General features: G+C 39.2%; 2 protein-coding genes across 3 annotated transcripts; both read left to right on the top strand.

The window, feature by feature from the left end:
- The first annotated feature begins 71 nt into the window (after positions 1-71).
- On the top strand, positions 72-11,409 carry IFRD1 (interferon related developmental regulator 1). The gene is made up of 12 exons (XM_059471913.1): positions 72-379; positions 2,005-2,109; positions 3,080-3,161; positions 3,555-3,679; positions 3,975-4,132; positions 5,443-5,493; positions 5,588-5,766; positions 5,868-5,976; positions 7,966-8,100; positions 8,790-8,918; positions 9,887-9,982; positions 10,739-11,409. Exons 1-12 carry the CDS (start codon positions 334-336, stop codon positions 10,826-10,828), a joined length of 1,305 nt encoding a protein of 434 aa, XP_059327896.1. The 5' UTR covers positions 72-333; the 3' UTR covers positions 10,829-11,409.
- Positions 11,410-12,624: 1,215 nt separating this feature from the next.
- LSMEM1 (leucine rich single-pass membrane protein 1) lies at positions 12,625-21,652 on the top strand. Of its 2 annotated transcripts, none has more exons than XM_059472375.1 (4): positions 12,625-13,579; positions 16,004-16,135; positions 19,164-19,301; positions 21,033-21,652. In XM_059472375.1, the coding sequence occupies exons 2-4, from the start codon at positions 16,009-16,011 to the stop codon at positions 21,218-21,220; spliced, it is 453 nt and encodes a 150-aa protein (XP_059328358.1). In that variant the 5' UTR covers positions 12,625-13,579; positions 16,004-16,008; the 3' UTR covers positions 21,221-21,652. The 2 variants fall into 2 exon arrangements, with proteins under 2 accessions (XP_059328358.1, XP_059328360.1); XM_059472377.1 differs by lacking the exon at positions 12,625-13,579 and adding an exon at positions 14,278-14,316.
- The last annotated feature ends 1,401 nt before the right edge of the window (positions 21,653-23,053 follow it).

The following is a 23,053-nucleotide window of genomic DNA, read 5'->3' as shown; positions in this document are numbered from 1 at the left end:
AGCTCCGCCCCCGCAGCACGGTGGGACTATAAAAGCGGCTCCGGCGCCCCCTCCGCGCCTTTAGCCCCGGGTGTCTGAGAGGAGAAAGATGCATCGACTCCGCTCACGGGCCTCCACGGGGATTTCTGCCTTTGCCGCCGGTTCGCCCTCCGCCTGCTCTCGCCAATCACCCCCGCTGCCCCGGCCCGAGAAGTCAGCCTCGCAGAGGCGTTGGAGTAAAAAGCGCTCCTGCTCTTCTATCGGGTGATTGTCGCTGATTCCCGGGCGGGGGGGAGCAGGGAGACCGAGACCCGGAGAGGGGCCGCGGGAGCCGAGCCGAGCGCCGCTGCGACCATGCCCAAGCCTAAGAAGCGGGGGAGCAACCACCAGCGCGGAGCCGGTGAGTGCGGCCGGGCCGGCGGGAAGGAGCGCGCGGTGCAGACGGCGTTTCCCGTGGCCGCGGGAACAGGGCCGCGCTGTCCGGCGGTGCCCCGCCTCCCCGGGGCGGTGGGTGGGCAGCAGGACGGGCGGGCGCGGCCGCGGGGCTCTCGCTGGCCGGGCCGGGCGGGTGACAGGAGCCGTCCCTGAAACCGCCTCCTCACGCCGCTGCGCGCATGCGCCGAGGAGCCGGGGCCGGCGGGCGCGGCCGCGCTGGCGGCGGCGGCGGGAGCGGCCCGGGGCAGCGGCGGCTCGGCCGCGGGTCCGCCGGCTGGGTGCCGCCGTGTCGTGCCTGAAAGGCTGCTGTGTCTTTATAGAAAAAAATCCTTTTTCTAGCCTGAAATAGGATATTATAAAATAAACAAATGCAGAATGTGCGTGTCTGAGGTGTTCATGCTTGGGACAGAACGGAGATTTTGTGGGTTGGTGAGAAGTTGCCCTCCAAGCTAGCATAGCTGTGTGCAGCGTTTGTTTCTAATACCAATTTTCAGGAAGTGAGCAATTTGTAGAGTGTTTCTGCAACTGCTCGTATTTTAGTTTGTGAGGGGCTTGTTGTTCTTGCCACTTCTGTTGTATCCCTGTTTGATAGCAGCACGACGGTGGGTGGCCATGTGAGAGCTACGGGCCTCCAAGTTTGTTCGCTCGTGCATTGTCTGGTGGGGTTTTTTTGGGTTGTGGTTAATGATACAAGTGGATACAGCTAAAAGTAGCAAAACTTCCGGAGTGTGACTAACATAATTGGAAAGTATTTGGGCGCTGATCCAGCTGAAAGGTGATTCTGCCTAGATAAAAATAGTTTTTTGGGGTCTTGGTAGTCAGGGAGCCTGCTTGAAGCTGGTAAGCCCTGTGTGCAGGCTTCTAAATAATTTAGAAAAAAATATAGGTGAAAGAACAGAATTCAGAGTTGTGCAAATGATGCTTTCGGAAGTGTTGGAGAAGTAAGGTGAACACTGGTAAAAAGACTATTTTCATCAAAAAGTCTGAAAGCTGCTGCAGCAAGGCCTTCTTTGTCCTGAGAGGGAAAAACTTCTGTCCCCCTTTGAAGCATTTGATGTAAATGTAGTTCAGTAGTAAAAAAATTAGACATAGCTGATCCTGCACATACTCCATCTAATCCCATATATCCTGCATTGAACTGGGTGATGTATGTTTGCCCAAAGGTTTGACTTACACTGTCTTGAAGTTCCTCAAAATTAAAAAATAAAGACTGCATGGCAGTTTTTTTAAAGCACTCATTCTAACAGTTAAATTAACGTATTTTTAAAGCATAGTCACAGAAAACTGCATTAACATGAAGTTGTAGAAAGATCCTAATTTTCCAGTAGGAATTCATCCAATTTCTAGGGTAGGAATTGGACCAGTACTAGGTGAGCCCTTCCTCGCTGCTCACAAGTGATCTTCCAGAACAGAACTGACAGTCTTCAGAGTAGGTGGAGTAAAGGAACCAGCAGATGGAAATGTTCTTTCTGTGGTTGGGTCAGGGAAAGCAAATCTGCTCTGAGAGGGATCAGTTCTACTTTTGGTGCTCAGATCTTCCTTTTCTGTATGAGAGAACTGACCAAACTGTTGTATTCATCTTTGCTTAAGGTGGTCAGCCCAGAAACGTGCAGCCTTTTAGTGATGAAGATGCTTCAATTGAAACCATGAGCCACTGCAGTGGCTTCAGTGATCCTGCTAGCTTCACTGAGGATGGTAAATTCTTTTATTTATATCTGTTCATCTTTTAAAAACACAAAACCTGAGCTGATTTAGTAGTTTTAAGTAGAAGACTGGAAGTAGCAATAATGAAATAATGACATTATAGTAACACTGTGATGGCTAATCCAGTGGCCATTTTGTTTGTTTGGTTTATATATACATAAATATATACTCCAGGTTTCATGAGCCTTGTGAAACTATCAGGCTCTATTCTACTAGAATAGAATATAGATATAGAGACAATAAGATACAGAGTACTGCTATAGAGACAATAAAAATTTTAAGATGAGTTGTATGACATGTATTTTTATAAGAGGTAGTTGAAGCAGTAAGAACTGCAGAAGAGTTTAAGATGGGAAGAGTCACATTTGCCTGTTTTGAGCTAGATTTGTGCGTTGTCTGCTTTCCCATCTTTGCAACCTGGACAACTATAATGTCAGTTTGTTGAGAGGAGGGGACCTGGAAGCCTGAAGCAGGGGGATAAGCAGGGAGCCATCTTTGGGTACATGCTGCTCTTAACTGAGCTCTGTTGCAGAGGTGTCTGAATTGATGCTCTGTGGGACAGGCTGCTTTGACTCACTGCATCAGCTGTGAGCACCTCACAGTACTCCAGGGCTAGATGTAGTGGACTGGATGGCAATGTGTTGACAGGATTGGCTGATGGTCATCAGATGGAGAACATTTATGCAAGACCTGGTTCTCTCCCTCATTCATTCCTGGCATGTGTAAGCAGCAGATCTAGGAGCTGCACAAATGTATCAATAGGCCAGTTTTTATGGGAGTATTTTAGGGCACAGTCTGATGTAGTAGGTTTAACACCATTATGCTGCTCTGATACTGAACAATTCTGAAGGTGTTGTCTATATTAGACTGCTTCCTTATTAATGTTAAAAGCATTGTGTTGGAACTACTGTCTGCTAATGAAATGTGTATCAGTGTGACTAAATTATTTCTTCTGGATTAGGGCCCGAAGTTGATGAAGAAGCTACTCAAGAAGACTTAGAATACAAGTTGAAGGGATTTATTGATCTTACATTGGACAAGAGGTATAGTCTGCTTTGAAGAAACACATTCGTTCACTGTTTTCTTGCTTGATTTAATAAGGAAAATACTGAGATTTTTATTCTGGGGAGGACTTCTGGATCTAAAAAAACCCTTTTTTGTTATACTGATTTTTTAGGATGGGTTAGGCTTTCCTTTCCTAATATATGGAAGTAGAGTGACTTTCTTTCTGGCCAGCAATACTGCTGTGAACTCTGTCTCCAAACAAAATTTTGCTGTCCATGAGTAAGAAGGCAATTCAGAGCATTTCATTTCTTCATAGTACTTCTGTGGATTACTCTTACTACTGGGTGTAGGCAAATATAAATCACCATAAAGCAAGGGTGGGGTTTAGCTGATATGTGCTGATTTCAGGTCTTCCTTTTCTCTTCTAACAGTGCAAAGACAAGACAAGCAGCCCTTGAAAGTCTGAAAAGTGCATTTTCTTCTAAAATACTATATGAATTTATCATGGAGAGGAGAATGACCCTAACTGATAGCATTGAGCGCTGCATAAAGAAAGGTAATTAACATGCATGCTATTAGCAATAATCCCTATGAAATAGCACATTGTTTAAAAGAAATTAAGATTGTGAATGTTCTCTAGTACTTTACAGAGTGCTTAATAATTTAGGTAATGTTACTTTGTAAATGCAGGTGTCACACTTTAACTGTCCTAGAAAATTAACTGAAATTATCTTCTATCTCTTGGTTTCTGAATTTCCACTTACATGCTTTCAGACTATTATCTTTAAAAGATTAAAGGAAGCAGGCAGGGCAAAAGGTGGTTGCTCATCACTGTGTTTATTAATCCGTAGGTAAGAGCGATGAACAGTGTGCAGCTGCTGGGCTGGCTTGTCTGCTGTGTGTGCAGATGGGGTCAGGAATTGAAAGCGAGGAGATTTTTAAGACCCTTGGTCCAGTTCTGAAGAAGATTGTCTGTGATGGAACAGCCAGTATCCAGGCCAGACAGGCTGTAAGTATGACATGTTTGTTTGCCAGCCAGGGACAGAGGGCTGCTTCTGGCCAGCTCACTGTTGTGTAATCCAGGACGAAATGTTACCACGCTAGTGTGTACTCATAATGTTGACATGCACCCTCAATGATGCATAGCAGTTTTCACTGGCTTAAAAAGTTCCACCTGAAAGCTGAACATGATTGTCTTCTTCAGCTGTTACATGTACTGCTTTGTCAAGTGTCTGAACTCACTGTATTGAAGCTTCCTTACTTCTGGGGACTGATGTCGGGGTCCTAGGAAACATTTTCCTACTGAGTGATATGTCCTTCCTGTATTAATTTTATTTTATTCTTGAAATTTAATTTTATTCTTAAACAGCACAGGAATGTTGCTTAAGCATTTACATTTATTTTTGGTAAAATCACATATAGCACATCTGGAAACTACATAAACAATACAGCCATTCTACCAAATGTATTTTTAAGTTACTTTTGCCTGGTCATCTCACCTATACATCAGCAGTATGCATGAAATAGTGAGGAAAGATTGTCCAAAGCACTTGCCAGAAGTTTTACTTTTGCTTAAACTTCAGAGATTCAGCTAACATTTTCTACCTTTCCTTCATCGTTATGTGGCTGGCTACTCTTAGTCAAGCTATGGCACAGCAAATACTGTCAGCTGCAAAAAGGAGGTGGTATTAGTTCAACAATAGTTATTTCTACAAACAAAAGCTACTGAAGTTTGTCCTGTTCAAATGTAGTTTTGAGTCCTGTGTGGTTGGTGCAAATATCACTTTCAAATGGTTTCCTCTTTATTCTTTGTAAGAGAAACTGGACTAGAATATGGGGCATAGGAAACAGATCTGCAGGAGAAGTTGAAAAGTTGTAGGAGCAGCTTTTCAAGGACAGAGTTTCCATGCTATTTAATTGAAATAGAGATCAGAAGGAGAAACTATTTCCCACAGCTGTTAATAAATATATAATTATCAGCAGAGTTTCTGCTTGTAAATCCTAGTGAGATTTAAAATCATTGGGTGAAAACAGTGCCACATGGAGCTTTTTCAAGGGCTTTGTAAGCTATTAAAAATAATAATACATGGAAAGGTGAAGGCTTGTGAGTAGCAAATGCTGTAAAAGCATCCTGAGAGTAGATGGGAATTTGGGAACTAAGTATTAAAAGGAAGGTGAATTAAGAATTGGGGACTTCTAGACTGTTCAGGTTTTTATCTCAAGTTTCTGTTGCTCCAGATGTTAAATTTCAAGGGTCCCAACTTTGAAACTGTAACATTATTGTCAAATACTGACACTTTTTTTTTCTTTTGTGTCCAGTGTGCAACCTGCTTAGGGATTTGCTGTTTCATCGTGACTGATGACATTACGGTGAGGATGATTGATACCTTTCAAATGCAATAAACTGACAGGATGAAAATGTGTGACTCCTAAACCACTTCCATTGTATTTTTCACTTGTACAGGAGCTTTACTCTACTATGGAATGCCTGGAAAACATCTTCATGAAGGCCTATCAGCGGGATAGAGACACTAATGGTGTGTCAAGTACCCATAATACTGTGCTTCACGTCAGTGCTCTTTTGGCATGGACATTGTTGTTGACCATTTGTCCAATGAATGAAGTGAAGAAGAAAATTGAAATGTGAGTATCTTTCTTGGAAAGCAGAATTTGTAATGACTCTATATGCAATTAAACAGTGTCAGTAAAATTTAGGTCTTAATGGACTATGATTTACTCCTTAGGCACTTGCATAAACTTCCAAGCCTGCTGTCTTGTGATGATCTCAACATGAGAATAGCTGCTGGAGAAACACTAGCACTTCTGTTTGAACTGGCACGTGAAACAGATGCTGTAAGTAGATGTCTGCAGCTAAACCTTCTTTCATTGGGATAATGATGAGACAAATTACTTAAACCTGTGTTGCACTCCACCCTGGATCTCAACAAGTAGCAAAAAATTCCATGGTTTATGTTCCTTCTAGTGAGTCTGCCCCAGTCTTAAGTGGGTACAGCAATAATTCATAGCTATCATTTTTTACACTTCATTTCTATATTGCAAAACAGGGCCAATATAACAAAATGCATCAAATGCTACTTAATAGCAACTAGAAATATGGAATGCAAGATTTAAATCTAAATCCAACACCCGCTTTTCAAATAAAATTTTAAAAAGACACTTGTAGAGAGATTCCAGAATGAAACAGTATTGTTTACTGTAGTGGGATCACTCATCAGATGCTTATGCAGACAAGTTTGAGTAATTGACAGCCTGCACAATTCTGCTCTCAGCCAAAATCTATCATCCGGTAGAAAACAAGTTGACTTTAAGTATTGTTTTTTCAGTATTTTTACCTAGGTAACTTGAGAAGAATAACTGGTATTGCATGATGGTTGTGCAGCATGACTATTTTAGTGAGTTAAGAACTAGGCAGTCATTTTAAGGGGGAGGTTTTTAAAGAATTGGCACAAATTTCACACAGATATCAGTAATACTTCATTTGGTGAAATTTCTTGGAGTTTGCTTTTGAGTTTGGTTAGGTGCAAACTGCTTGATATTAGCTTTCCACAGCTAAAGTTGCATTTACGTTCTTCAATATGCCTTATTAATTGTCAGACTTTTTTCTTGACAGCACTGAAGGAAACAGCCTCCCTCTGCTTACGCATGGCACAATTTGGGAGAGTTGCCTGAAGGGCTCCCAACTCAATCAAGGCTGCTGCGCTTTGCCAGAATGCTGCCTAAAGTGAAAGGATAACTCCACTTAAGTCAGGAATCATGACACACTAGCACAGCATAATATGAAACAATGTTAAGGCTTCTGTATAAATGCAAGCAGTGTGGATTTGAGTCTCTTGGCTATGGAAGTCAACTTTGAAAGGAAAAAAAGTAAATGGAAAGCAAAACTTGATCCTTTATTTGGTCAAGCTGACTGCAAGTAACTAAAATGTTAAAATATGTTGACAAATGAGACTTCACTATATCTGCTGTTGCATTGAGGAAATGCCCCTTTAATCATTACAGATGATTCTCATTGAATCCTTAACAATCAGTGCAAATTAAAAATACTTGATGTATTTGCCTTTGACCAGTTCCTTTCAGAAAGCTTGCAGTAAGCTCACTCTAGTCACTTGAAATGACAAAACATTCAGATTAAAAAAAAACCTAGAAGCCACCAAAACTTGTTTTTACATAAGTTTGCATGCATTCTTACTAGTCCAGGTGAACTACTGCTGAATTAAGTGCAGTGGAGAAAATATTTCAATATATGTAAAGCACATATTAATTAATTCCAGTGAAAAACACAAAGCTGTTTATCACAGTTTACTTAGTGTTTTGTTAAGCATTAAAAAAAAGCTTCCTAATTTCCCATTTCATACAAGACTTATAGCTAAATATTCCATACTCTCAGTCCAGTGGTGTCTCACAGTTTGCCTCCAGAAGCAGGAATTTTGTGATAACAACATGAAAGTGCCCTGAGTTTGTTGGCAGGAGTGGTTCAGCAAATCTGTTTAGCAGTTTGAGTCCCTTGGAATTGCTGGAGTTAGAGTAGAACAGCTTGGCAGGTGTACATGCACACTGATGGAGCTGTATGGGTTACATGGCTGACCAAACAGACTTTGTTAGTGCCCTTCCTGGTAAACTGGGTGCTGTGACTTTGTTCTTGCTGGTTTCCATGCGGCAAATGGAACTGCAGAAGCACTCTCTGTCTTTTTAAATAAAGTAAGAGGTTGTAGAGATCTACATGCCCAAAATTTAAAGAGATCCATTTTCTAGCTGTGGGGAAAAAGGTTAAGGCCATCAAATAAACTAAAATCTAAAAACCTTTTTTTTCTGGTAACCTAGGATTTCTTTTATGAAGATATGGACCTTCTAACAGAGAAGCTAAGAGCTCTGGCTACTGATGGAAACAAGCACCGGGCCAAAGTGGATAAAAGAAAGCAGAGATCTGTCTTCAGAGATGTTCTGCGGGCTGTTGAGGTGATTCTTTTGTCTTAGTTACAATCTAGACCTTCAAAATATATAGTGTGCAATTCAGTGAAAACAATTTTATTATTAAACAGAATTACTGTTTCAGTGAAAGAAACAGGAAAAAGCTATTTTAAGTGAGAATTGGTAGTCAGATCACATATGTGGACTAGAACTTTTTTTAGGAATGTTGATAGAAGACTGGGAATAGTTAAATATTGTGGAAGCTAAGGAGAAGGATTGGCATAATTTGAAGTCACCTCTGGGATTCTGCCTGTAGAAGGATCTGAGTCACCTATTAGCACTTGTTACATTCCATTGTCCCAAATACCTGTAAGGTAGAGACTAAATGAGGTTTATATTCAGATGTAAAGGTGACTTCTGTACTTGGAACTGGTTTTCCTGGTGATAAGTCCAATTCCTAAAGTAATTTTAAAGATGAAAGTTCAGTGTTTGTTTTTTAAAAACTTTGTAATCATGAAGAATATTAGCTAAAAGTTCTACGTGAGATTTGACTGTAGGTGTGCATCTGCTTTATGAACAAATACAATCTTTAGCATACATACACTGTGTTACTTGGAAGGTTTTGATGTGCCAAATTTGTCAGTCAGAATAAAGTTCACCAAGATGTATAAAATTCCTAGTACAAAAGACTGTTTAATTTAAAATTATACATGTTGTTTCCTTTGACTTTTGCATAGGAGCGTGACTTCCCTACAGAGATGGTGAAGTTTGGGCCTGAGCGCATGTATATTGACTGCTGGGTTAAAAAACAAACTTACGAGACCTTCAAGGAGGTTCTGGGCTCGGGGATGCAGTACCATTTGCAGGTGAGCTGCTCTGACACTTGCTCAGACTGTGTTCCTCTGTGGCTGGCTTCTTTGATGGAATTACAAAATCCTGAGTAGAACTTAGTGATGAGCCTTGTATTTGAGATGTTAAAGACAGCTCTTAAAAAATTAATTACAGTGAGCTACAGCTGTCTGGATAAGCTGCTTCTGAGTTGGTGCTTGGGTGTGCTAGCGTAGTAATCGAATTCTCCAAGAAGTAAGAGATTTAGGCTGAATATGTTTTTTGCTTCAGGGTTTTTCCTGAATCCTTATGCTCTCTTTCAGCAGAGTGGTATAGTTGTCTGGCTGCTATGAAACTGCATGCCTCCACCCTTCCTGTTCAAACCTATAAAAGAAAGGCAAAGTTTTAGTCAAAAATAATGAACACAGCTTGCAGCCCAGTGGTGACAGCATTCCAGAAGGGAAGGCATAAATCTTTATCTCTGTTCTGGGAACTGCTTGTTTACTAGTCATCTGTTTACATATGTAACAGAAGCAGGAGCTGTAGTTTAGGAATATGTGCTCCCAAATTGCTGTGATAATCATGGGGTTAAAATCTTCAGTCCTGTGTTAATGAATTCCTGTGTGACCAAGGCAGCTCAGACATGTAGCAGGTTTTTCAGTTTTTTCAAGTACTACTTTCACAGACAGATACTTTAAAACTTGTGTGTTGTGAAACCATACAGGTCTGTTCAGCTGCCTGGTTTTGTGTAGAACAGAAGAGTGTCTCATTTTCTAGGACAAAAATATCAAAGGAGGCAGGAGGAGCTGTCTGTCATTTCAAGGTGGCTGTTTTAGCTTTTCTCTGGTTGAAGGAGGAAGTGTTCTTGACTTAATTGCAAAAGATAGCAGCAATTTGACACAAATCTTAGTATTTCTTACTGGAATACTTAATATTTTACAGTAGTGAACTTTAGAGACTTGATAATTAGAAGGGAAGCTAATCATTTGGTGCATTTCTTGTTTAGTCAAATGACTTTCTTCGGAATGTGTTTGAGCTCGGTCCACCAGTAATGCTGGATGCTGCAACTCTTAAAACCATGAAGATATCTCGTTTTGAAAGGGTAGGTTATTGCACTGAAATGAATTTTCTTTACTTCCTACTCTAATTACTCCTGCACTTCAGAAGCTGTCATTGTTACACTGTAGTTCTAAGAGTGCCTCATATTGTCCTGAATGAAACCCAGGCTTACTTATATGCATCTATGGACCCTTAAATTTTCCACTGGGCATGTGTCTGCTTCTGTGTTTTCTCCAAGGGGTCTCAAGGTTGATGTGGTTGCTGATGGGTACTAGATTCATGCTCCACATATGTGAAACTTGGTCTCTTCTGAGAGATACATATTTTTTGGGGAGGGACCTACAGAAAGCTGTGGAAACTTGAGTTTTTATAAAGACAGTGTCCCAAACTCAACAATGTGATGTGCGCACTAGGAGGTTTGCCTTGGTCTGTTGATAGTGAATGCATTAAACCTGCATATAGTTTGGGGAACAGTGCAGTCAACTTTAATCTGAGGGTAAATGTAACCTACATGATACCTGCTGGATGTTCAAGACTGACTGGCTTCCAGAACTACTCCTAGTTCAGCCTTCTTACACAGGCCAAGTTTCTTTTAAATATCTGTCTGTATATATATGTATACACACACACAGATGAGCCTTTGGTGCAAAGATAACATACTATAAATTTCAGAAGGCCTACCAGTTAACTTCAAAGATTAATAAAAGGATATTTTCATTTGTTTTGTAACATGAAAAGTCTCTGAAAGGCATAAACCTTATGACACTATGTAATTCTTTTTTTGTTTTTTGTTTTATAGCACTTGTACAACTCTGCAGCATTCAAGGCTCGGACAAAGGCTAGAAGTAAATGTCGTGATAAAAGAGCAGATGTGGGGGAATTTTTTTAGATTCCCTTTTCAATGGGATTCAATTTTCATAATTCAAATAAATTTGTAACCTTTAAATGAATTTTTTAACTTCTGTAGTCAGTTTGCAGTTGTGCACGGGTTTGTTACATAGTCTGTAAATATAATGCATGTTGTTGCTTAGTTTCATATACATTGTATATAGATTGATGTAACATTTGGTGCAGGGATATATTGTAATGCTCTGCATTAGCCCCCCACTAGCTCCAAGTCAATTATGTAGTAACCGATACATTAAATGGGGTGGATAACTAGTCAAATGCTGTGTCAGATTGGATTCTTTATAAAGGTAAAGTCATTGACTAAGTGCTCTGGTAAGAATATGAGAAGATGACCATGTTTGTGTGAAATTATTTTAGTAACTTTTTAAAACTCTCTAGTGGTAGGCAAGAAATCCCTATGTAAGTATAACTTTATCCTGACAGGGACTATGAAGTTCAGTAACTTCCACTGACTGTCAAGTAGTGAATGACAAATACTTGCTTCCATGTAAAATAAAAGTAAGATTCTTGTGTTCTGAAATTGAATATTTAATTTTTGGAATAAAAATGTTTCTCACTGCCTGCTCTCTGTGTAAAAGCAATTACTCCATTAATGAAACACTGTAACATTGGCAAAACTAAAGGTTGAAAGGGATGGGTTTATTTGCTGGTTCAAACACCTGCTTGGGTATTCTCCGTGTGTTAGTAGATGCTCCGTGCAAGTCACCTTTGCTGTGTTTCAAAGGGGTCTTATACTTGCATGTGCTCTGCACAACCACCTAATCTTGATTTGCTATTGTTTCTCTAATGGTCAAACGGTTTCTAGTTTTGGTGCTGCAAAACATGTTGTCCTTTATTTTAGAGGAACCATTCCAGCTTCCCTGTGTTTATCATGTTGAAAACTACTCTTCTAACCTTAATTTCTGGTTCTATAGGAGTGAAATTTGCCAGTAGCTGAGAACTGAGTTAGGAATAGTGGGGGCAGGGTGGGGGGTGTTATGTAATAAAGGCACTGAAACCTGGCTAGCTGGAGCTTCTGAACCTGAAGATCTGTAAAAGTGCTTGTTTAAATAAACATTCTTAAAATGTTTGTCACCAGATGAAGCAAACATTGCATTGAAAACAACACTGCCTCTGGAAACTGTGGCCTGCTCTGATAAGGGAAAGTTGAGTTTGGGGTGGAGTGGTTGTGGTGTTTTTTTTTTTTTTTTACCCTCCCAGTTTCTGATTACAGCTGAACCTATTCAAGAAGGTCAATGAATACTATACCTTCTGCTTGAACCTGGTTTTTTTCCCCAAAAATCCACTATATAAGAACTTGTTTGGCTTGCAAAACTGATCACTTGGACTACACAAAACCTTGAACTGAAAACTGATGATGGACTATGTGTCATCCAAGTAGAGCAAAAACTGATTCTTGAATGAGGTGAAGCTGTGTGCCTGTACTTGCCTGGCCAAAGACATTCCTTTTGAGCAAAACTGTTCCCTTGAGCCTGTTGGTGTCTCCTGCAGCTGCTGCATAGTCGCATTTGGTGTCCTTTGCCAGGCACTTTTGGTGGCTTCCTGTCCAGCGTTTCTGCAGCGCCTCCTGGCAGGGGGCCAAGCAGGAGGTTGCCCTTTTCCCTGGTACCCTGCAGCTGCCACCCACAGTGACCCACGTGGCTCTTCTGCAGCCCTGCAGACATCCCTTGGGTTTGCAGACCTTTTCAGCTGGAGAGGTCTGGGTCCTTGTCTTACAAGTACTTTGGTGTCAGGAGTTTTTGGGCATGGATGCCACACAGATTTTTTTTTTTTTTTCTCCTGGCTTGCACATCCTTATTTGGAGGGAGGACTTCAGGAGACTCCTGCAGAAAGGGAGCAATTCTGAGCAGTAGAACATGTCAGCTTAGGGTGAGAAATATGAGTCAGGTGATTTATTCTCTTTTGTTTCCTCAGAGAGAAATATGTTTATAGGCAGTTTAAAGAGATTCAAAATTTTAGACATGGGGACAGCTTCAGAAAGGATTTGTGGTGTTGAGCTGCAGTCCCTCTGCCTGTTAGCTGCCTGTCAGTATGATGTGCTGTAACACTGCCTTCTGCAATGTCAGCAAGAAAAAAGTGATCATAAGAACTGTCAGCAAAGGAGCACTGCTCACCACCAGTTCATCAGCATTTAATCTTTGAACAGCCAAGGATGCCAGACAAATTAGTCTACCACATAATACTGTCCCACTTGATTTCATGAAGTGTATAGGAGAAGGGGGAAGGACCCTGGTTTTTCTGGTCTATGACTTTAAAATACTCATGACTGCAATACTGTAGATATGACTCTTCTGCATAGCACACTGGTTACTCATAGCTACAGTGTTGTAGATATGACTCTTCTGCATAGCAAATGCAGTTTAGACAAGCACTAAAGCCAAGAGGTTTGGCACTAACCAAAACATTAGTGAAATACTGATCATCAGTAACAACCTTCATTCTCCATGGTGGGATATTATCAATTCCAATATAATAAAAATGAGCTGTGTATGTGCTGTTTTCTGTTTAGCAGATCAATATTGAGAAGTGAGCATACTTGGCCAAGCTGAACTCTAAATATAGACTGAGAGGGGCAGTCTGTTTCACAGCTATCTTTTATGGGTACTGCAGGACTTGAAAGGTTCCTATGGGACTAAAAGTAGAGAGAGGAACTGCAGAACAAGTTTTCTTCACATGATTTTCACTGGCTGATTTCTTCCATACTGGCACATTACCTGAGTGTAATTATGTTGTAAGTAATGTTTCATTCTCATATTTTTTAACCTTTTAGACTTTATTTACTTTTTCTTTCTGTGAAGAATTCTCAGTGTGTTTTCGTTCCAAGTTTTTTTTTTCTTAGGAAGAAATTTAAAAGTTGTATTGGGGAAAAAAGTCTTCAGGCAAGGTCAAAGTACAAGATACAATGAATCCAAAGGTCCCAATGTTTAGATTGATTTGTTGGGAATATAATCAACACTTTTGTCCAGTGGCACTAATATTTGTATCCTTTCTCCTTTGACACGTCAATGGAATCAAACAAATGTAATATAAACTTTCTTTAATTAATAATGGTAGTCCTCACTGTGTCTACATATGCAAATACTTAAATAATAAGTGCAGAAAAACAGAATTCATAATACTAATGAATCAAAGGTAGTCACATTTATTACACCTCAAGCTGTTAAGAAGAGTCTTCCCTAGAGCTGCAGGGAGGTATTAATCAAAAGAGAGAAACAACTGCTCTTCAGAATCTAAAAATAACCGGCAGCTTTTGTGCGTGCAATGGTGACTTTTGGCACACTGCTCAAACACAAAATGACTGTGTAGGCTGAGGATGTGCCTGTGGGGACACAGCAGGGCAGAGCCAGCTCTGGTGGGGATGTGGCTCAGACTCTGCTGCCCGGTGCCATGCCATGCTCTAGAGGAAGGACAGTGGACACAGCCATCTGTCCTGAAGTTACTGCTGCACACCCAAAGATCATATACTAGGTAAGGTTAACCCCTCTCATGCCAGCTTTTCTACGTTTTCTTTGCACTTTGAAGCAACACTTCTGAACAGAGAAAGAAGAAAGTTGTAGTCTTTTCTTATGGGCTTTTAAAGAGAAATATGAAAGTATCCTTATAGTCCTGTCAGCCTCTACTAGCAGGAGATCAAGTCCTGTTGTCAGGATTGCTTTCAGTGCTTAGTCTGCAGAGGCTCATTGAGTGTCTGCTTCGCAGTGTGCTCAGATTTGGGGGAATTATAGCGATCTTCTGCATTTGGTTTGATGAGGGAAGGAGTGAGGATTTTCTGCAAACAATTAGGGTTCAAATTTTAGGTTTTTAATTTAAGTGTTTTATTAGGAATCTGGTCACACTGTGTTCTGTGTTCCGTGGGGAGGAAGAAAAGGCTCAGAAGCATGTCAAGAGGACAGTTAACCCATCTAGGATTCAGAAATCACCCTTAGGTGCTTAACACGAGTCATCAAGAGAGGTTTGCATCCCACAAAGTGCTGATTTATGTTGGCAGATGAAATTGAACTTGGGAGCTTTATAAAATACTAAATGGGTAAGATGCATTCTAATCCAAATTTAAACTTATCTGTGGGGGCACCCTCCTTACATTCACTAGCAAGAAAAATGTACATTTAGGCTGTGATTCTAAGGTGAGAAAGGAATATCTTAGAATAAGAGGGATATTACCTGGAGCAATATATTTTTCTTTAATAATTACAGAGGGAGTTTTCAGTGACAATTGTAGACAAACATGGCTACTTAGAATGCCTGCATCTCCTTATGCCTAGAAGTGTAAGTTGTTTCTGGAAGACATTTTTGCAATCACAGTAGTGTAAAGAAAAGCAAAAGACTGATAAGGAATAATATGCAATACATAGAAGCCGCCTCCCTATGTATTGCTTTTTTTCTATATATAATCTTCTTTCAAAACTGTATTTATGTTAAGAATCATTCACTGAGTTCATGCACCTAGACTCTGCAGAGAAATTGCTTTTACTAATTGAACTTCCTCCAGTGCCTTTTTTAAAGCAAGGGGTACCAGTCTGAAGAAAAAGCTTTTAAAATTTGTCCAAAAGTGTAAAGTAGACTATATTTTTTCACAGATAATAGTGATATTCTAAGGTATATAAACTTTCTTCACAGTGATATTCTAAGGTATAAACAGATATATATTCTCGTTGCTTATCTCCTACATTCATACCTGCTCTCCCTGTTTTATGTCTCAATTACTTGATGCTGAAAGAAGAGGACCTGAGTGACATCTTTCCTAGAGGTGTTAGTGGAGGTTTGGCTTTTACTGTGGTCAGGATCTTACACCTCCTCTTACCACGTACTCGCCAAACCAAAGGATAATACACTAAATAGGTACCATTCAAATCAATGCTGGAGCCAGTCAAATTGACTTCTCTTTCTCTCTCTTTCCCCATACACATATGTATGTGAACAAATACAATGCAAAAATAAAATGTTTTAATTATTGAAGATTTTCAAGAATAAATAAGTGCTATGTATTGAGTTGTCCCTGCCTTCAAGATCTAATAAGTGTGTTAGTCCTTCAAGTCTCTGTATTTTAGGAATTGTTTAGGCCGCTCAGTATTTCCTTAGAAAAGGATACCAGCTGTTACAAGTTATTTCCCACAGCCATATGTTAATTTACCTTTTAAATTATTGTTTCTTTTAGAGACAATGGAGAGGCCTTCCTTGGAATTTAACCTGCCTGATACTCATGGAGAAGGAAAACTTTATGTAGTTGATTCCCTAAACAACCTAAACAAGCTAAATGTTTGTCCAGCTGAGTCCCAACATTCACTAGGTGTGTATGATAGGTGATCTGTGGATTTCTGTACATACAATCCATATCGTGTGTCACTGATGTCAACAGCCTAATAGGCCAATAGGTATGCCAAGCTCTGTACTGAAAAATGTAGGAAAAGGAAAAGATTGAAAATGGCATAATTTAGACAGATCAGACAATGATTTAGCTGAGTATTTCCGCTTTAGGTTCCTGAAAATCCTTGCATTTAGTTAGGGATTTGCTTTCAAACCTGATCTTATCTTCTATTTCAGTTGGGATTTATGAGGTGATCTCTTGCAGAATAATGTGTCTAGTGATGCCCAATATACACCTACTATATAAATAGCATCATAGCTCTTCCCAAGCACTAAAATTCATACATGGCAATAGAAGCACCTGAGAATTTCTGCTCGTTCCTTTAAGATTCATCTCCTAAGAACTCAAACCAGTTACCTGAAATATCCTGTGAAACCTTTAAGCATTTTACTTTCTGAACTTTCTTTACTCACAGTTTCAGTTATGGCTCTCACATTTCTACTGGTTTGCTAAGGCTTTTGCCTTTGATTTCTCGCAGCAACAAGAATATTTTCACCCAGTGATAGCTACAATTTGAGTTCTTTGTGACATGAAAATATCTTAAAACCTGGAGCTCATCAGCAACATTCCACATAACAATATTTGAGTCTGCTTTTATTTCCCTTATTGTAATGGCAAATTTGAGTGAAGAAATTTATAGATCAGCAGCCATGTTAAAATGTGGCCATGATTTAATCATGCGTCTCATTATGGGTCTTAAATATTTTCTCCTTACTTCTGTTTCCAAGTCCCCCAACTTTTCCTAATCCAACTAGCTGAGTGGTGCTGTTTTCTGCATTTAAGGCAAATATTTTAGACATAAAGCACTAATTTCTCATAAACAGATTAACTTGATATTGTCACTTCTACACATGGAAAATGAGACAATGGCATATATAAATTTTAATTTTAAGAAACTCCTTTCAGTGTGACTGTTTTGCTTTCTTTTGCAATTTTATTAGACAGTATTATTTACTTTTAGGGTAAATATACAAGGTTCTGTGGGAACATATGTGATTCTCTGGAATAATCACATGCATGCCCCTCCCTACATTTCAGCAGTAAAAAATGGTAGCTTAATAAGTATTTTATTAATAAATTTGTAAGATCCTTTGGTTCCTTCTAAGATTATTCTTCTAATGTAACTTTTAAGCTTAGAAAGTCTGTAGATATCTCATCCTGTCAGCTAACTTACCCAGCAGCATAAAACTCTGGTTCTCTTGCCAGAAAATCAGAGACATATCCAAAGCTGTTTGAAATGAATCTGCTGTTTAGTTTCTTCGGTAGGAGCCATGCAGTAATTTCATGTTTTAGGTGATAAAATATTCCCACTGCTTGCAGTTTGACAAGAATGTATGCTCACCAATTCCTCACAACACTGTAGCCTGGCGCGTTCAGCCTGATGAAATAGTAAGAAGTATTCATTAGGCAGAGCTAGCTCAGACCACTTTTGAGACCACTATTGATAACTTAGGATGCTTGGCAGGCAGCAGAATCAGGCCCTGGCCATCCCTATTATTCTGATTAGAAAGCAATATTGGTGCAGACACTTATTATATGGTGCATTAGTTATGAATGCTAAGCAAATAAGAATAGAACCTCAAAGGAGAAACAAGAAAATATTTCAGCTTACTCACAGACAGGAGTGTGTTAAATACAAAAATAAGGAAAACCAGAAATATTCCCAGAAAACTACCAGCTCAGTGAATTGCTCAGCCCTAGGTAGAGTCATTATTAAAGTCCTGTAATGGCATATGCAGCCTTTCCTCAGCTTTGTCACTACAAGCTCAGTTGCAAAGACCTCAGAGAATTCCACCAGCTAAAACAAGAACATGACCTAGAAATACATTTTTCACAGATGCACACTCTACTCTCCCTTTCAGAATGGCAAGAGAGCAATTACAGAAGGATAAATTACAGTAATTTGCATGTAATTTTGATATGTATGAGACTGACACCAAAGTGAAATTACATTAGCTTTCTCCTCCCTCCAAAATAGAAAATAAACCCAAATCTTTGTAAGTTATTACAGCGGTGTACAAACTTAAGATTCAACAAATATGGCTCAAGTGTAAATTTTTTACATTCACATGAATTTCCTCATGGTGTTCACTTGACTTATCTTTGGGGCTTACTGCCACCTCTCATTGACTGCAGAATTTCCCTATATATGCAACACATTCTTTAAAAAGCAATGAACTGGCTTGTTGAGCTGATTCAAGGTGAGCACTGAAAGTGCCTTTCTTTTTCCCCTCATCCTTCCTGTGCTCTAAGGACAACATCTGTAGTCTATGTGAGAGTCTGTTCCATTCCTGACAATTGGGAGGATTGGTGCCTCATTCTTTACTGGAATGAAACCAACAGATCCTAAAGATGAAGAAGAACATTGGAAACATTTGTTTTAAGATAAAACAGTCAAGACCTAAATTCATTCTGTCCAACATTAGGGGCTTAACTGAGGTGTGTACTTTGGGAGATTAATAATCCCAGGGATACTTCTCATTAAACAGAAAAAGAAGCATATCTAGAGGATGAATGTGTATGATGAATCTGTACCTTGGTTTTCAATATGAATTTCGCTTTCTTCCCTTTTGAAAAGGTTAAATACAATCAAGCCCTTACAAATCTGCCCGAAGAAAACTTCATTGCAACCTTTGTACTTGTACAACAGCTGTAAAACTCTGAACTGTAAAACAGGTCAACTTCAACAAAACACTGTATTTCAACACAGAAACATTTTTGTTGAATGTATTCTAACAGCTGTAACAGATGTATAATTTTTTACATTTCCAAATTCAAGCTGAGTTAAAGCTAATTTCTTCCCCTTTCATGAAATATCACAGAATAAAACCTGTTGGCCAAATATACGATGTATTCTGCATAATTTCGTGATGCCAGAAGCATTTTGTCATGCTTACCCTAACCAACCTTAAAAAGCTGTATCACCAAATGGTTTGCCATCTCTTAACAGACCAGGAAGACAACACGGGTGGTGCTGGAGAAAGTATGGCAGGGAGCAACGCAGGAAACCAGCGTTTGTTCTTCGTCACCTTTGTTCTTACTCTGACCGTCAGTTTGGCGCTTGTTTCATTTGTAATATTCTTAATATGTAAGTAAACCAAAGAGTAGTTCTTGAAAATGTAGGGCCAATTGGGAAAATAACTTTGCTGAAATGTGTCATGCTACCCTGTAACATGCTGCTCCTGTGTTTGCGTGGTCAAAGGCTTTGGCTGGTTCTGGGCACTGGGTCGTGGTGCTGGGGCAGAAGCACAGGCAAATAACACTGTCTCAGGGCTAAAAGGCATGATTTTATTCTTAGTGCTAAGGATTTGTGAGCTTCAACAGCTGTGAAGAATTTATCTCAGCAGCATTATACTGTCTTGCTAAAAATGCTGGCTGGAAATGAAACTAAAATTTAAAGGTAATTGTAAGGCAGTGAGATACTTTGGCAATGTGCCTCCCATTCCTTTCCAGATAAAACTCAGTATTGGGGTCATTCCACTGAACCTGGAATTCCACCCAGGCTAACACTTAAATCAGGCTACCTGAAGGAAGACCTGACCCTTTGTCATCAAAATACTGCCTGGAAATTGATTTGGAACTAAGAAAGTCTTAAGCATAAGAAAAAGAATTAGATATTTATCAAGATTTGCATGTAGCATTGGGTCTATAAACACAATCACTGTTCCAGTTTTTTAGGGCTGCTCAGACAGGTTTATCTGAAGACATGGCTGGTTAATGGAACCCTTCTCATCTTGGGGTTTTCTGAGCTAAGAATATTGAATAGAATCTGAGGTGCATTATTTCAATTTACAAGACTATTTTGAAAGAGTTGGAACCCATATGAAATCAAGATTTCTTATATCCTGTAGTAGGGAATTTGCTGAAAGATAGCGAAAATCCTGATCTTTCTTTTAGGCCAGGAAATCTTAACCCTTGACTAAATTTTTTTACAGGCTCTCAAAGGAATATCAGACAAGTAAAGAACATAATGCAGATTTTAAGTAATATGATTGTAAAAGCCTAATTGAAATATCTCATACTTGAATTTCAGATTTATTTAACATGAAGCTGCTAAAAGTAGAGCCTTGGTATAGAAAAATTAGTACTGGGTTGCTCTAGTGGAAAAATTATAAACTAAAGTGAAAAAAAAAAACTTAAAAAATTAAAGCAGTTTGCTTCCACTCAGGATGGTGGAGGCCTGGGTTTTTGAAACTGATTTCCAGTGGTATTTCTGTTTATGTTACAATGTTTTATTAGATACATAAAGATATAGTGTGTTCTATAATCTGAGATGTTTGCAACCCACAGGCATAGATTCATTTAGCCTTGCTACTATTGCACTTAAGCTTCAAAGCCCATGGGTAAAATTTTTAACTTCAGAAGGCCAAAATAAAAATAGCTCCAAGAGTGCATATTGGCATGCCAGAGGAGGCTGGCCTCGAAATGCCAGTATTTGCAAGAATTTTTATTTTATTTAAAATAAAATAGATGCACATACATGCCACAAATTGGGTCTTGAGCCCCAAAATGATAAATTTCCCTGTTGACGCTAATGGATATGTTTCTGAAAACTGCAAAAATTATCTGATCCATATATAATTTTATTACTCTGCACTAAACTAAAAGAAGAATCTAGCAAATAAGCAAAAAAGAATGCAGTGAGCAGGTAAGCCTACCAGATATATGACTTCGTATTATTAGGTTTTGTAGTTATTTTCCTGTTTAATATTTTCAGTCATCATAATTCCTTACAAAGTCTCACAGGAATACAAGTGAGAGTAGTCATGCTCTTGACTTAAATGTTGCTAATTTAATGTGGTACATTCTCCTTTTCAAGTTCAAACTAGAAATGAGGTGGACCAAATATCAAGCAGACTACTATCTGAAAAGAAGAACATAGAAGAGCTGAAGAAACTTAACAATATTATATTAAAGCATCTGAATCAATCCAGAATTAAGGAAAAGCCTTCTGATCTTCGTGCTTACTTTTTCACCCATGCTGAGCTCAAAGTCCCTGGAGAATAAATTTTCTTTGGAAAGAAATTCAGCATATTCATAGCTCAGACATGTTCACATGTGGCACACAAGCTGCTGAAACATGCTTGCTGAAACATTGCTGGAAAAGCCAGCTGAATGAAAAACATTAGCAATTAGTATTTTACCCTGTTTTTTGTGAACATAGATTTGTAATAGCAAGCCCATAGGATTCACAATAAACAATGGATTGTCAGTCTGGGCAAAACTTCCAGATTCCCTGTGCATTGTAAATCACTTTAATTGTAAGTTAATGATCACAGAAAATAACGAGTTCTATTCACATGATTCCAGCATGACCTTGTTCACTTGTTCATTCTTCTGTTACCTTTGTACAAGCTTTCTGTTTGTTTCTATTGCTATTTGTAATTAAGGATAACTTTGGATTTCATAACTTATAAATAAATCCATTTCTGTTCTAGAGTTTTGTGGTTTTCCCTTCTGTGCACATAAATATACTGATATACTACTCTTTTTGTGAAAAATCATCCAAACTTGAATAACAGCAAACCCTTTCATAGGATGCCATAATCAGCCCAAATTTGTATTGACAGAGTGAGTGTCCTATTGCTTTACATGGAAAGTGTGTTTAGAGGACTCAGTCTGGTAATGCCACAGCATCATCACAAGCACTCTATCTCATAGCAATGACAATACACTGTACTCACAATCTGCAGGTGAAACCCAAGTGTTTTTATAAAGTGATGTGGGGGAAGCACTACTTGTCCTTGTACTCCTCCCTATAGTTCCTGCTGGGCACCGTCAGAGAAGAGCCAGATAAAATATGGCTGGAACCTTCATGGTTTTAATGTTGAGTGATACCTCATAGGCTAAAAGGAGCCACCCTCTCTGAATTCACATGGCAGTGGAATGGCAGCTGACACTATGGAATATGTCCAACATCTTTTGTTTCACTTAAAGTTCTCATTCTCATCCAATTCTTTCTTATTTCTTCTGGACAGTTTTACAAAAAAAGTCACCAAACTCAACAGCTAGCATTGCAGTCTTCCAGAATTCATTATATTCCTTTCTGTGATGACCACTTCATTGTCTGCAACAAAGGGAAGAACTAAGTGCAGGAGAATTTCTTGGTATCACTCTACCTGGATTGGCCCACCAATTCTATTCCTGCTATTATGAGTGATTTCCTTTACACTTATGTTTTACATCATCTTCTTTCTATTTCCTGATTTTTATTTTCCTGATCTGTTACTGTCAAGTTATTCACATGAAAATGGTGAAGATTGGTTTCAAGAGTTCATTACTCCCACTGTTACTTCCCAGCTGCAATTTTAGTTATCTCCTCTGGACATCACAAGTAATTTTTACAAAGGTGACTCTAATACAGCTATCAGAGAATGAAAAAATAAGTGTATAAAAACTTGTAAGGAAAGGAACCCTGAAAGTGTAACCCAAATATCTTTCTGTAAATGCTATTAAGTGATAAAAGAAAAGGTATCTTAAGACTAAAATAATGACACTTGCAGTGTTGCTTCTCTGTTCTTCTCTGAGCTGTGACCTGCTTTTTAGTGACAGCATTAATTTCTCATCTCTCCCACTCCCATTGTAGCCACTGTAACTGCTCTCGAGCTCTGCCTTGCACTGACACACATCCATACTTGTGAGTCAGGGGGAAACACCGTATTTGGCGCTCACTGTATCTCAAATGTGGATTTGTCACATCCCTCTTTACAACAGCAGTTATCAGAGCAGTCTGTGGTCTGCTAAAACTGATACCAAAAGCCAATAGATTTTTTTTCCTGGCACGAAACTGTAAAAAAAAGTGTGCTAGAGAAGCAGTCCCAAAGGTATAAAAGTTTCCTC

The sequence above is a fragment of the Ammospiza nelsoni genome, chromosome 5 (assembly GCF_027579445.1).
Source record: "Ammospiza nelsoni isolate bAmmNel1 chromosome 5, bAmmNel1.pri, whole genome shotgun sequence".
Lineage (NCBI taxonomy): Eukaryota > Metazoa > Chordata > Aves > Passeriformes > Passerellidae > Ammospiza > Ammospiza nelsoni.
Note: the sequence above shows the minus strand (reverse complement) of the source record. Positions and strands in the feature narration are given on the sequence as shown.